The 14,994-nt window shown below is 41.2% G+C and overlaps 1 protein-coding gene across 1 annotated transcript in view; it reads right to left on the bottom strand.

Annotated features, from left to right (window-relative positions):
• Nucleotides 1-715: 715 nt before the first annotated feature.
• Nucleotides 716-14,994, bottom strand: part of SLC1A3 (solute carrier family 1 (glial high affinity glutamate transporter), member 3) — a 74,647-nt gene continuing 60,368 nt past the window's right edge. The window contains exons 5-10 of the mRNA XM_004678097.2: nucleotides 14,146-14,188; nucleotides 11,343-11,635; nucleotides 8,674-8,907; nucleotides 7,942-8,136; nucleotides 4,672-4,806; nucleotides 716-2,973 (exon numbers count right to left, since the gene is read on the bottom strand). Of these exons, the coding sequence (XP_004678154.1) occupies nucleotides 2,769-2,973; nucleotides 4,672-4,806; nucleotides 7,942-8,136; nucleotides 8,674-8,907; nucleotides 11,343-11,635; nucleotides 14,146-14,188 (1,105 nt within the window). The 3' untranslated portion in view covers nucleotides 716-2,768. The remainder of the gene's footprint in view (nucleotides 2,974-4,671; nucleotides 4,807-7,941; nucleotides 8,137-8,673; nucleotides 8,908-11,342; nucleotides 11,636-14,145; nucleotides 14,189-14,994) is intronic.

Below are 14,994 nucleotides of genomic sequence, written 5' to 3'. Positions count from 1 at the left end.
ATGTCTTGGGAAACGTTAGGATAAATTGATCAAATGGTGGGTTGTCAAGATTTTGATCCAAAGGGCTTCCCCTCTAGGTGACTGCCACCTGCAGGTAGAGGGTCAGGTTAAAGAGTCCCAACACAAGTTCCCTGTCAGAGCACTCAAGTTTCCTGCTAGTTCTTTATTAGAAAGCATGATGGAACAAAAAGGAATCCATACATTGTTCTTCATGAACAGGACTAAATGGTTCACTAACATAATGGCTGTTTCTGAAATCTCCCTGGGGCTCTTCCTCCACCCTTCTTACAGCAGTAGTACTCACACAGATAAATCTATCTAATTTGAAGGTCACACAGAAAATTACTTCTTTGGAAGAACCAACGGTGACATGATATTTTCCTAATCCTAACATGGAAATGATTGCATTTACTGAGACGTTTGGATCTGCTGTGGCTGGAGGTACAGGCTGCTAGAGCAAATTGCTTTGCTCACTTCTCCCTCTGCCTCTGTTTCTAGAAGTTGAGCCTGGAGAGCGTGCAGGTGCAGTGAATCCTTACTTGTTTGCTTGCACTGGCTCTTCTTGCTAGTCCTTCTAAGATTTTACTTTAGTGCCTGCCATCTTTCTGAAGCATGAGCTCATTGCACTCATTTCATGAAAGGAAAATTTGTTTTCCTTCCAGGAGAAGAATAACAACAATATGCACAATTTGTCATGTAAAACTATTTTTTTTTTCTTTATTGAAAATACATCTACAAAGTAATGCTTCTCGGTCCACTCTGGGTGCATGAGTATACAGAGCCGGTGATGGGCTGTCAAGACGATCACCCTAGAGGATCTGCTTTCCATAAGAAGTGGTTAGTATAAAAACAGATCACACCATGTAACAGAATTAATTTGACATGATTAATTTTTGCTCTACTGATGTCATAACAGCCACGTACATTAACTTTCATAGTGTATACTTCCCAAAGAGAACTTCACCATTATATGGTTATTCACCACGGCCTAATGTTAACTTTTGTACACACGTAATGCTTGGAATCTAAATAAAAATATCTCTACCTGTATATCAGAGGATGCATGTCTATATTTTCAGTCTGTTAGCATAATTATGTCCATTCTTTACCATTTTCCATCAAACACAGCTGCTATTGTTTGACAACTTTCATTCTGCAATGATTGCATGGAATTCCTTCATGGTTAAAAAATGAATTTGCTATAAACCTGGAGCTGCCTTACCTGAAACTAATGTCCCTGCTTTTCCTTTTCTTGGAACTCTACTGACAATGTCTTCACACTAATTTAATTCCTACCATCTCTCTCAAGGACATGAACCAACCCACGAACCAAACCAACCCGAACCTGACTGTGGTGGGTAGTCCTGAATGACTTGGTAAGTGGAATTCCAGCACAAAGAAATGCCTTGTTTCTCTCATTCTAAGAACTTATGATTATGCTCAAAAACCTTTTCAAAGAAGAGACCACCCACCCAGCTCACAGATCTCTGAGAGAGAGCTCATTCATGAGACTCCTTTAAAAGATATAAGAAATGAACTTATACCATGACGTGCAGACTTCCTTGGGAAACGATTCTGAACTAAAGAGAAAATGGATTTCAGGTTAACCTGAAATCCACACAGATGAACCTCTCCTAGGGATAACCTCTAGACTGATGTTTTAAAAAACTCTTTATAATGTCAATCCGAGCCATTCTTTCAGAGCAGGCTCTTCAGTGTTCCATAGTAAGACCATGTGCATCCTTGCTAGCTGCTAGTCTTTTGATTTTCTGAAAGTCTAGCATCAGTTGAAGAGTGCTGGGAGACACTTTCCCAGAACACTCTCTTCAGATTGGGGAGAGTAGGAAAGAAGGGGATATTTTCCTGTTGGAAAGAACTGAGTGAAAAGCGGCACGATAGACTCACTGCCGAAATGGCCTGGTGGCTTGGATGACTGACATTTTGGACACAGGTCCTGGTAAACCACGCAGTTGTCAGGCCCCTACTTCAAATGTTCATTCTCCCAAAAAAAGGCCTTTTTCATGCTCTATGGAATGATACTTTCTACTCGATATTCAGAGAGAAAATAGAGGGCAGGCTTACTCATCTTGCCGCGGGATGCCTGGACTGGGAGAGACCATAAAAGGCAGCAAGGAAACTTTCTCATTTTACAGAGGAGGAAACTGAGACGTAGAAATGAGAAGTGGCTTGCCTCAGGCCACATAGAAAATTTATTATATGTGCCTCTTTGCAGCTTTGCTAGGTCTGTATGCATATTGTAAAATAAGGACCTGTCAGAAGAGAAAAGGAAAACTCCCTTCCACTGTCCAGCACACAGCCAATTTAGTTTATCCAGTTGTTTCATTTTGATGCTAACACTGAATTGCACTCTGAAAAATTTTTAAACTTTGAAAGTTGATTTAAAAGCATTTTTGCCTTTTATTTGACTCTTCCACTTATAAAAAAAGTCACATTTACAGGATGGTGTGCCACATAAATGTGTACGATCTGATCAAGACTATTTTTGACTTCAGTACCTTATTAGATAAGACTAACATGAAATGACTTAAAATTTCAAATGAATTTTGAATGAAATTTTGAATGAAAACTATACATTTTGGCCACTGCAGACTCCTCCCTTGTATTTCGAAAAATACCTCCCAATCCTGTCAGAGTGGAGGAAAAGGAAGGTATAGGTTTACTGGAGAGATTGAGCTGTAATGGGATAGAAACATTTTATAATGGTTTTCAAACACCTGGTGCTCAAGAAAGCATTTCTTGTTGTTAGTTTACATCTTGGTTTCACTGTCCATGGGCTTCTCAGATTCATTTTCCTGGGCTATCAGCTGATAGGGTTTCTTCATTTCATTCTCTTCGATCACTGAATTACCCATTTCAACATCTCTGTTCTTTAGTTCATGTCGTGACAGGTGCTCAACAATTCCGGCTCCCAGGGAGTCTCCTAGCACGTTGGTGGTGGTCCGTAGGCGATCCCTGTGGGAAGGTGGGAGGAAGGAGGAACAGTTCATGTTCTCAACCAGCCAGTTAGTCTTCAGAGGTGCCTCTTAAAATGCAGTTGTTATATTTACCAACTACATGATTACATAATAGGTGTAACTTTTATAATAGTAATTTTAAGTTATTAGGACTAGAGATCAGTGATTCTCAGCAACCAGTCTATACAGTTAGCATGCCAAGTTAGAAGGGGGTGGCCCTTCCCACTCCCCTTTTATTTAAAATTTCTCATTGATTCTTTTCCCTACAACTCACTTTCCTTTCTAGCAGCAAATCTCAAAGTGTAGTCCGGAGACTCACTGGAGGTCTCTGGTGAAAGCTATTTTCATAAAAATGCTATGATGTTGTTTTCCCTCTTCACTCCCATTTTCCCATGAATTTAGTGAAGTTTTGCAAAGATTATGGCACAAGACAAAAGATATCACAGCAGATTGAATGCAGAAGTGGTTAGGAGATTCCAGCTGTTTTGGATTAGGTGATCTGGATAAGGAGATTTGTAAAAATGTAAAGTGGTACCATTCCTCACCCTAAATTTTTGGTTTGGAAAAGGGCATTTTTCATAAAAATATTAGTCATGTTAATGTGGAAACTTCTAAAAATTCTTCAGTTTTTCTAGTATGATGCTTATAGCTATGACCCACATAGATAAAAGCTTTTTGAATCCCTGATAATTTTCGAGTCTACAGGCTGGCTGACACCAAGAGCTTTGGAAACCACAACTGTATATTCGAAAAATGCTCACACTGGTTGACTAGTGACTATGGGCCAGGCAGTCTGATGCCTGCTTCAGTGCATTTAATCCTCACTGCAAACCAGGAGGTAGATAACCTATGGTCGTGGGTGCAGGAGGAAGCAGGGTGGCTGGGGAGCCTGCGGGGTGAGACTGAGGGTCCTGCACAATCCAAATGACTGCAACAGAGGATCACAGCTGATTCTCCTCCCCACCATGCATCAGTTGCACTGTTGGGCTCTTGGGGGGGGGGGGGTGTTGGGGGAACTGGATCTAATGCAATTAACATGTGACCACTCCAGCACCTACAGGATCCTTGTAGACATTCACATAGAGCATCCTTTGAAACTTTTGAAAGTGGAAGGGAACTTATGAGACGAAAGAGGCAGAGATTCAGGACAGCAAGGGTCCTAGAGAGGTAGGGGTTCGAGTGTGTGGTGGGTACTTGGAAGTTTCCCCAGAGCCCCAAATCAAAATCGGTCCATGAATGACGCTAGCTGTCGTCCCACTGTCCTGCTTGGGCTCTGAGGGTCCATCTGTGCTGCATTACGCCATTGGAATGGGAAGCCCAGGGAGGACAGCTGAGCCAGCGTGTGAGGCCCGCAGTTCTGTCCCGGCCGCTGTGGGGACGTGTTGTGCAATTTAGGAACAGTTTTGCTGATTTATGATGGCTTTGCAGACATCAGGTTTCCCAATCCCTGAATGACTTTATGGGGTGCGAATTGTAGCCTCCAGATGTGCCCCGTGGGCTGATAAGGCTCATGGGGCATGCATCTATGGCTGGTCTCCAGATAAGGGCAGGACTTGGGCAAAAAGACAATTTAATCACAGGCCAAGCTGCCCCTCCTGTTTGTGAGGAGCTCTCTGGCAGAGGTGCCAGGCTGCCTGGCGCCCAGAGGTGACAGACTGGCCCTGCCAATGCGGGAGCCCAGCGTCAGCGTACTTACAGGAACCAGTCCACCGCGATGATGAGGGTGATGTCGTCGGTGGGCAGGCCCACAGATGTCAGCACGATGACCATGGTGACCAGGCCCGCCTGAGGAATCCCAGCTGCCCCGATGCTGGCGGCCGTGGCTGTGATGCTATTAAAAGAAGTAGCGAAACAGAAAACAATTTTATAAACCCAAATAGGATACCCTGCAAAATAAGTACGGAGAACATGCCTGCCTTGCCCAGATAACAGAGAAGAATGCGCTTTAGGGAATGTAAATGAGACCCTGATAAAACAAAAAAACCCAGAGGTAATAATACAACTAATATTTATCAAGCATGTAAGGAAGTTGGTCCCATCATTACAGTCATTTTTTTTTTTTTAAAGATTTATTTATTCATACAGAACTGGGGCACAGGCCAGAGATGCGGTGGGTGAGAGGATTCACCAGAGACAGAGTGGGGAGCAGAACAGGCAGATCTACGAAGTACACTGCTGAGGGGAGCAGCGGGCGGGTCAGGAGAGGTCTGCCGCGCCATGTGGTCACCTCCGGGGCAGGCGGGAATCGAACTCACGCGGAAGTGGGCTTAAGCTTCTTAGTGCTGTGCTTTAGCCCACTGCGCCACCAGGGAGGGCCCCATTACAGTCATTTTTAAGTGAAGTAACTGATATCTTCTTTCTCACTACCTGAAAATGCTTGGTAAATTCTAAAATACCGTAGTTCCAATAACAGATTGTCTAGTTTTTTCTCTATGCCAGTACAGGCCTGTAAAGACACTGAAGTTGTATGATTGGTGTGGCCAGAAACAAAATCAGAGTTATTAATCTAAGGACAAACTCCTGTAGCACTATGGACATTTTTTTTCTGAGGTAGTGTGGATCTGATTTATGAGGTACATAACTTATCTGGGACTCTCCTTGCTAAATATGCATCTAATAATGTGGTGTGAACATGTGAAAATGTTTTAGAAAGAGTAAACTATTGCCTAGATAGAATTGATACTAGCATAGTAATAAATCCGGACAGAGATATTCTGGCCAGTGAGATACAAGGACAGTGAACCAGTAACTCGCAGGTTATGTTACTCTACCTTCTCCCATTGGCTAAAATTTGGGGGTGGCACAACACCCCAGGGATGAGCACAACACCCCAGGGATGATGACCCACCAGCCTCAGTCTTGAGGTTTTGTGGAGCAGAGTGGTGGCTCTGAGAGAGAAGCATAACTCCACTTTTTTGAAGGCACTCTTCTTTTTTTAAACTCGGTCACATGCAATTGAATCTTTTTTAGAACTTAGGATTTTTAGCCAGTTTACCACCATATGTCCAAGAATAAATTACAAGTGAGCTTGGACACAGTTCTCCCTGCTGGGCTTTTTGCTAGTCTAGGCCTGGACCTCCTAGAACAGACAGGCCAGTCACCTCTGGTCACAATCAGCCTCCTCTTTTTCACCCCATTGTATCCAACAACTATTATCACTTTCCTATAATACAAAGCATACATATGGAATCTAATACAACTTCTTTTTTTTTTTTTTAAGATTTATCGATTTATTTATGCATACAAGAGTCAGAGGTTTTGGGAGGTGGTGGTGAGAGGATTCACCAGAGACAGAGTGGGGAGCAGAACAGGCAGGCTGACCAAGTACACTGCTGAGGGGAGCAGCAGGTGAGACAGGAGAGGTCTGCTGTGCCATGTGGGTTTCCTCCCTGGCCGGGGATGGAACTCATGCTGCAGTGGCTGCAGCTAGCTTCCTGGTGCTGCACTTTAACCCCTTTTGGCACCAGGAAGACCCCTAATATAGCTTATTCCTAAGAGTCTCATGCTCTACCAACTGCACTAGCCAGGCATACAACAGATTTATTTCTAACTAAATATGTAGACCCATACAAATATGTGGGGGAACTGGTAGAAATTAAAAAAGACTAAGGTGATATAAAAATCAAATACAAGCTACAAAGCTAGATTTGGTCTTTATCTGGGGGAAAAGACTATGAAAAATATGTTGGAGTTGGGAAAATTTGAATGTAGACTGGATGTTCTGAAATATTTAGATACTGTTATGGTTATGTCGGAACAATTCCTTATTCTTAGAAGATGAACACAGAACTACAAAAGTAAAATGTCACAAAGACAGAGACCAAGAGAATAGAGAAGTAAAAATAGTGAAAAAAAAATTAACTCTTAGATCCAGGTAGATGTTTACTGAAATATTCTTTCAACCTTTCAATAGGATAATTTTTATGATAAACGGTTGTGAAAATATATATCATCTATTTTGATCTCCAAGACAAATTGCTAATAACAGTGAACGCATGCAGACATATACAAAGAGCAGGGTCTGATATGAATTGTGATACTTAAGGTCAGCACTGACCTTTTGTGCTACTGACCTTCAGGAAAAAATAAAGAGGGTGTTGTATTCTCACATGGACGTGGGTGGGTAACTCCAGAAAGGTACACAAGAAAATAGGAAAGACTAGTAGTTACCTCGGGCGATGTAACTAGGAGATTAGGAGGTGTGGGAGGGAAAACTAACTTTTACTACATAACTCATATGTAGTAGTTAAAAAGTCCACGGAAGTCATATTCTCAACCTACTTACCAGTGTGGTTTGTTATTTATGTGAGACAGCCTAAAATTTAATCCCAAGCAAATGTTCAGGTTTTTCAATGCTGTTAATAAAAGTTAACAATTGAAATCTGATCTGACTTAGAAAAGATATTCCCATACTACATGTTCAGCAGATTTTAAATAGAAGAAGTTGGATATATTTATAGATGGTATGACTGGCAAATCAATCAGGTGGCAAACTTGGTTGCCACATAATTAATTAATGGTGTGACTCCATGAATTATGAAAAACACCGTGCATGTCTGTCTATGCATAAAAAAGGTCTTTCTACACCAAACATTAATGGCAGTGGACAAAGAGTATATAGCGCACCATTTCCTGAATCCCAAATAGGTCTGATTAGTTCCAGAAGTGGAAATGCCATTTACATGCCTGTGGGCACATATAAAAAGATGAAGAGTGACCTTGGCAGGCAAATTTCACTTTTAACTTTATATATTTCTCTATTATTAGAAATTCATTATTAATAATGATGTTCTTCTGTAATTTTTTTTAAAAAGAAAAAATCTAAATATCAAAAATAAAACTACTCTCACAACCCCCAGAACCTTATTTACGCGTGATCTCCTTCCCATCCAGTTTCTTTACCCAGATCCCAGCTCTTTGTTTAAAGTCATTCTGAAGAAAACTCTGAGTAGGACTGTTCCTGTACCTGATTGTAATAATCTGTCCAAAATTCAGGTCAAAGTTGTTTACTTGAGCGATGAAAATGGCAGCCAAAGCCTCATAGAGGGCAGTTCCGTCCATGTTAATGGTGGCCCCGACCGGGAGCACGAATCTGGTGATGCGTTTGTCCACACCATTGTTCTCTTCCAGGCACTTGAAGGTGATGGGTAGAGTGGCAGAACTGAGAACAGTAAAGTGGCATGTCAGCTGACTGTCCGGGCAGTTCACACAGCGTATGTGTGTTTGGCATTTGGAACAGAGTGTTCCTTCCTCTCCCATGTCCTGATTTAAAGGGAACTAAGTCAGCACTTGTATAAACAGGGGAGCAGGGTTAGGAACAGTGAGGGGCCTTCCCTGAGTCATTCGGCAGCTGCCTGCTTCTGGGTTCCTCTGTGAAACATTGCTTGTGATCAGCCCCTCATCACAGCAGCCAGGGGAGAGCTGCTCTGCCATGGCTTCCTCTGGCAGATGCCAACTAGAAGGGCGGGAGGCAGTAATAGTGGGCCAAGAGGAGATAGCCCACTATTCCCAAATCCCAAATAGGGCTGATAAACATTGGAAGTGACTAAGCCAATTTCTGAGTCTGGATATTGAGCCCCTCCCCCCGCAACCCAAGGGGAAAACAATAAACCTTCTGCTACTCTTAAGCTGAGGGTTCTGGTTCAAAGTCAAGGTTGAGAGGCACTTTCTTTAGGAGAATCCGCAGATGTCTACACACCTGGAAGAAGTTCCGAGAGCTGTGATGAGCGCTTGCAGCAACCCTCCAATAAAAACCCAAGGGTTTTTCCGAGTTACCAAGAAATACAGGAGGGGCAGGACAATGACGGCGTGAATGAGCAAGCCTACGATGACCGTGACTGTGTACATGGCAAGCTGCCCGCCTATCACGCCCATGTCTTCCATCTCCACAATTTTCCCTGCAATCAGGAAGAGGATGCCCAGAGGGGCGTACCTATATAGAAGCAACACACGCACAATTGAAAGTCTGATTTCCAACAAGCTGTTCTACAGACATTACCAAATGATACGACACAGTGAGTTGATTTCTAAGTGTTTTGCCCAGGATGCTTTAGCATGCACAGAAGCTGTGAACATCTGTCCTTTTTAAACACAAATTTAAATATAGATATCACCAAGTCAGGTTTTTCTCTCATCCAATTTCTCTAGGTCACAATTTTCCCCCCTCCTAAATCTGTGAAAACAGGCAGGTAGGAAGATCTTGTGGCTCACCTCTTTTTCCCTAAGATGACTCTCTCTTACTACCCTTGGGGTCACTTTTCTGGTCTCTAGATGCCTCTGGCTGCCCTGTGATGTACCCCAAACGACCAGCATCCCCTGAAACAACATCTAGACTTTTGGGAGTACTTCTAGCATCCGAGCTTGATCCCCTAATTCAAGTATTGTCCATTTCATGTCACCTCAGTGTCTTACATCACTGTGAGCGCTCTCAAGATGAGAATGGCTTCCTTATTTTTTTCCATAGTACATGCCACTTCTGTTAGGACTTAGTAGTGTTCAAATCAACTTTTTAATTTAGACACATTTACTTAAGGAAGTTTCATGTCATAGTGCAAAGGGAAAACTAGCACCACTTGCCATAAATAGGAAGTAAGTATAAAATGAACTTCAGAGCTACTAAAATGAATTGGGTGCAAGTGTGTGTTACTACAATCAGATGATAGGTGTCCTAGTGAAGCTGTTACTATCCACAGGAAGCTACTATCTTGGGGGTCAGAAAGAATGAACAACTAAGACACAGAGTGACTTGCATTTATTGAAACAACCCTGGTTGCTTCAAGGCCAGGGCACCTGGTTCTCAACTACTTTCGTCTCATGTGTGCAGTGAATGACAACCAACCTCTGCTTTCAAGAAGAGAGGCCACTCACCCTTAAGGAAGGGGTTTGCTGCAAACTGTGGCGGGCTGCTTATTTCAAATTGAAAAATACAATGCTTCTTTTAAGTCCTTTAAAAACACAGGCCAGGAAATTATACGAGTACCTGTTTTCAGAAATGTAATAACTCAACAAGTAAATGTACAGCCTGAAATGCTGCATGTGAGGTTCATTCAGCGGTCTTGAATGGGCTTCTTTCATAAAGGGGGTGAAAGGTGGAGGCATTTTAATAATATGAAGATAAATGTCCACTTTCAGCCCTGCCAGGATTTCAAAGGAGGGCCCTACGATTTCAACTGGGGGCTCCTGTGGAGACCACGGTCTGATTGGTCTTTGTGCTCAAGTTCATATCCATCCTGTCCAGACTCCTGAAAAATGGATTTCTCTGTGCTTTGGTGGCTATGAAGACAAAGGATATTTTTAATCATGTTGGCCAGTGCTTTTCTTAGAAATGGATATTTTCTTGCCTCAGGTGCCAAGAAGGAATCTGGATTAAAAATAAAGGATGAAATAAAGGATAAAGGATAAAGGAAAAGCAGCCCTCTCCCCCTCATGAGGCCTCAGCCAATCAGAGGGTTCTCTCCCTGCTGGGGAGAGTTTCCTTTCCAAGGTTAGTATTCCTGTGTGGATTCAGTCTTTTCCTTTGTCTCCTGTCTCAATTTTATTTGAAGACAGTTTTGCAATAAGCTTTGGCTTGGCATTCTAGACTTCCCTGGAGTGCTAGGGGCATGCAGGACAGTTATTTACATTTCTTTCTTGTAAGGGTTGGAATGGAGGAGAGGAGATGTAAATTTTTCTGATGCTCTAGGGGCCTCTACATTTACTTTTCCTTGTACTGGGAATTTTCTCCTCTTGGTGCTTTGTATGGTTGTCTGCTTCTAGTCTTTCAGAACTTAGCAAAGAAAAAAAAAAAAGAAAGAAAGAAAGAAAAAAAAAAGCCATCTCCTCAGAGGCCTTTCTACATCATCGAAAGCAAATTTTACGTCTCCCTTGCAGTCACTTTTTATCACATCACATCACACCACATAAAAGAAACTTGCCCTTTTACTTTATTTTCACAGCATCTGTGAGTAAAACATATGGTTGGTTGATTTCTTTATTTTCTGTCATCCTTAAAAGAATGTGGGATTCAAGGCCTCCTTGTCTGTTTTCTTCATTGTGATAGTCACAGTACCTGACATCATATGCTTGGCACATAGCAGACAGTCAATAAATACATGGTGAGTAATTAAATAGATATCAAATGGAGAATGGAATCCTGTCAGCATGGGGTAAAGGAGTTGATACTTTTCGAAAGAAGGCAGCAAATCTGATAAGAAAGACTTGTGTATCAGTTATTCGTTCAAGCTCATTGTAGACCCAGAAAAGCATTGCCTTTCTTGTGCTTACTAGAATGAGATCGATGCACTTGATCATCCTGCCTACTGACATTTCCTTGGTACAGAACATAGTGAGATAGTGAGCGTCATGTATATCGCGAGTGGAAATACATACCACATTATCACTGCTACCAGTCTCATTATGGCTTCATTAAGAGAATCAAAAAAGTCCCTTAGGGCTTGTCCCTGCTCCTTCATGTTTCCAATCACAAAGCCGAAGCACATGGAGAAGACGACAAGTCCTAGGGCATTGACCCCATTCACAGACCCGGCCACTGGCACCAGCTCCTCTTTGATCCTGGTGAGAGTCTCCATGGCCTCCGACACATTGTTTATCACGGCACCCACGAGTGTTTCATTGGGCTGGACGGGCACTTTAAAGCTTCTCTTCTCATAGTTGGTTTTGAACTTCAAAAGAAAAAGTACAAGAGGGGTTAAAGGTGATTTTTGCTTTTGTATTTATACTTTCCTCTAGTTCCAAAGTTTTACAATGGTATGCATTGTAAATATGCTGTATTCAGAGAATAGTGTTATAGAAAGCACCTTTTTTCTCTCCTTCCGTCTTGCCTTCCTCTCTCCCTCCCTCCTTGCCTTTCTTCTTTCCATCTACAGTCTTCTTCATCATCATAAATGTAATATATATATATATATATATATATATAATCTATGGTAAAGCCTTATTACTTCCTCAGCACAGACAGAAACATCCAAATACATCACAAATCATGACAGGAAATCACTATCTAGCTGAAGGTGTTGAACTATATATACACATGTGCTTTGCTTTCATATAAAACTCATGACTGTAGTGGGCTTTAAAAAACTATAAATACAAATATTCACAACAATGTCATAAGACATTCCTGACATTACCAGTTCTTAAGAATAGATGTGCTTGGTGATAAAAATCCACTTTTCAAGTCTATAGAGGTGTTTCTCTCCTTGTCAAGAGATTATCTTTCCCCCATTTCTACTGCACAGATGCTCCAGATAGAAGAAGATTCTATCACAGTGCTGTGGCCTTATGCCACAAGTCCTTCTCTTTATGATTTTACTGAAAGCAGAATTCCTGACCTTCATTGAATGGTAGTAATGCATCAGAGAGAATACCAATACAAAGATGTTGATTATATCTAGAGTCTAGGGGAGGAAAACACAGCTGTACTTGAAGTGCCAAGTCACTTCTTTACTAAGAGTAAATTGGAGATGTTGTTCAATGGAGAACTCTTTCCAAACAAAGACATGGGCATCTGTCCATACTCGACACACTTCCCTGAACAGACGTTGATACCAATGGGAATTTCAAATAATGAGGGAACTGGCCCCTCCTTGTGTCTGTCAAATCTTCTTATTCCACTGGGGTGTTCATGTGTTTTATACTTTGCCTAGGGTAACTTTCCAATACTGATCAACCTTTCTTAAGCCTCCAACTCTTTCCCCTTAAACACAGTTTGTAGCCTACACAGAAACTGCAAATTTGCATTTTGGTCTAAGACAAGTGGATCTGGGAAGATGCACTTGCTTCCCGTTCAGCATCTTAGCGATGTAATCCAAAATCAAACACAATAAATCTGCCAGAGTCAGCACTTTGTCCAGCACTGCTAGAAATCAGCATTTTTAATGTTTCCCGATGCCAACTACTAACTGTGCCCCGGGTGATGGGGATGGCTGTTAAGATTGAAAAGAGTTTATTATTTATGGTCACAGTTGTTTTTGACTAAAGAAAGCTAGATTTTAGCCTCTGAGGCTTTTTTAAAAGAAAAGACTCTTGTAATTTTGCAGTGTGTGCATGTATTCCTATTAAAGAGAGTCAATAAATTGTTTTGAAATGGGGAAAAGCCCAAAGGATAATTTATATGTGTAGAACTTGATCTTCCATGAGGTTAGGGTTTTGTTCTGTTTGTTTTATAGATCTTAAATAGAAGGGCTAGGGAATTACAAGAAGGGTCTTAAAGTGACACAATCTGAGAAAAGTTTGGTAACTGTTATCTGCCTCAGAATGTCTATTTGTTTCTTTTTCAAAAGTTGGGCAACAAAAACACTTTTATTTGGGTAAAGTTAGAATCCACCTGACTGATTCTATTTTCTAGTAATAAAATGTATCAGAAACAGTGAGAGCTAAAATTTGTTTGGCTGTGGAGTGAAAAGGAAGCAGACTTCAATATAGCCTCTAGAAAGGTATCCCATGACTTCAGTATCTCTATCTGGAAGCAGAATGTTAACAGTAGAAGAAAGAAACTAGAATTTGGAATTAACATAATGACTGGCTTCTGGGGATGCCATTTACTACCTGGGACATCTTGTGCCTGTTATATAATCCCCTGAGTTATCACAGATAAGTTGTTACATCAGTGAAGTAAAGAAGTGATACTCATCACATTATATGAGGGCTGAATAAAAAAATTAGTGCTTGGCAGATAGACAGTATTTAATAAATATGGTACTATTCATTTTTTATGATTGATTCTATTCTTTGGTAGAATACCGAAGTTCAGTAGCAGACTTCTACAAAACAACCCATTGATGTTTTAAAAAATCAAACCCAGAGGTTTGAATTACTCCCTAATCATTAAAGCAAGTTTAAAAATCACCTTAAATCTTGCTGGGAACACTGGGGTGTGGAGAAGGAGGGAGTTTCCTGACTAGATTTCTTAGCAATGAGTAGAGATGCTGAGCTATTTGTATGCAAGACATGTAGTGTCTGGCAAAGTAATAAGCCTTGAGTATAAGGTATGATCCTACCCTCCACCCCAATTATCCAGAAAAACCTAGTGCTTCAGTCTTGTTGACAAGCAAAATGTTTCTTACGGCACAGAAATGGGGGAAAAATACATTTAAAAAGGGGGTACCACTCTACTTGCAATTCCAAACTCCAAAGAGGAATTTCAATGATAAATTAGTGGCTGTAGAAGGTTTACCTGTTTAAAGCAGGCTTCCACCAGGTTTGGAGGGAACATATTCCTGAAAACAAAATAATAGTCACTTGAAAAATTTCTCAAATATTAAATGTGTGTCTTAAATACTTTCTCAGGTAGCGATTACTAGAACATGGAAAAAGGAAAGATTTTGGATTTTATGACATGTGGTCATCCCCAAGGGTAGCACACTTTTCAGGGTTGTTCACATTTTTCAGGGTTGTCCCAAGGCCAACTCTTCTATGTGACAATGGGGCTCTCTGTTCAGACATTATATCATCATTATGCATAGGGAAAATCAACATGAGAATGGAAATGTCTTTTGTCATAAGTATTTGGTCAATCAAGTACTATTCCACAGTGGATATTCTGATAATGTGCCTAGGGACCAAATGTTCTGAACTAAAAATGCATGGTCAACCTATGGAATTTTGCTTTCCCAAAAAGTCTTCCTAACAGCCGGTAGGTGATGCACTGTTGATGCTACTATAAGAATGTTGGAGGATCTTCGTTGACCTATGAGGAAATGACCCACAAAATTTGAATTTGCAGTCCATGAATTTAAGGATCTGCCAGTTCTTCAGAGAAGTGTTTCGGTTTATGGAGGTGGGGGAGGGGATAAGAAACATGGCTTTATTGGAGAGTCTCTAACCAACTGTGTGACATTGACCAACCCATGGCATCTACCTAGGTCTTAGTTGATTCATCTGTTAAAGAGGAGACTGGATTAAGCTACCACAAATGCTCTAAGGTTGAAGACTGGGAAGAGATATGACCTGGGCAGTTGTGGAACCCAAGATTCCCATTTTCATATGTTATCAAATCATGTTTTAAGGTTATAAACTCTTGTCC

This window comes from Condylura cristata, unplaced genomic scaffold (genome assembly GCF_000260355.1).
Source record: "Condylura cristata isolate star-nosed mole 26May11 unplaced genomic scaffold, ConCri1.0 scaffold00007, whole genome shotgun sequence".
Taxonomy (NCBI): domain Eukaryota; kingdom Metazoa; phylum Chordata; class Mammalia; order Eulipotyphla; family Talpidae; genus Condylura; species Condylura cristata.
The sequence above is the reverse complement of the archived record's forward strand: the minus strand, read 5'-3'. Positions and strand labels throughout refer to the sequence as shown.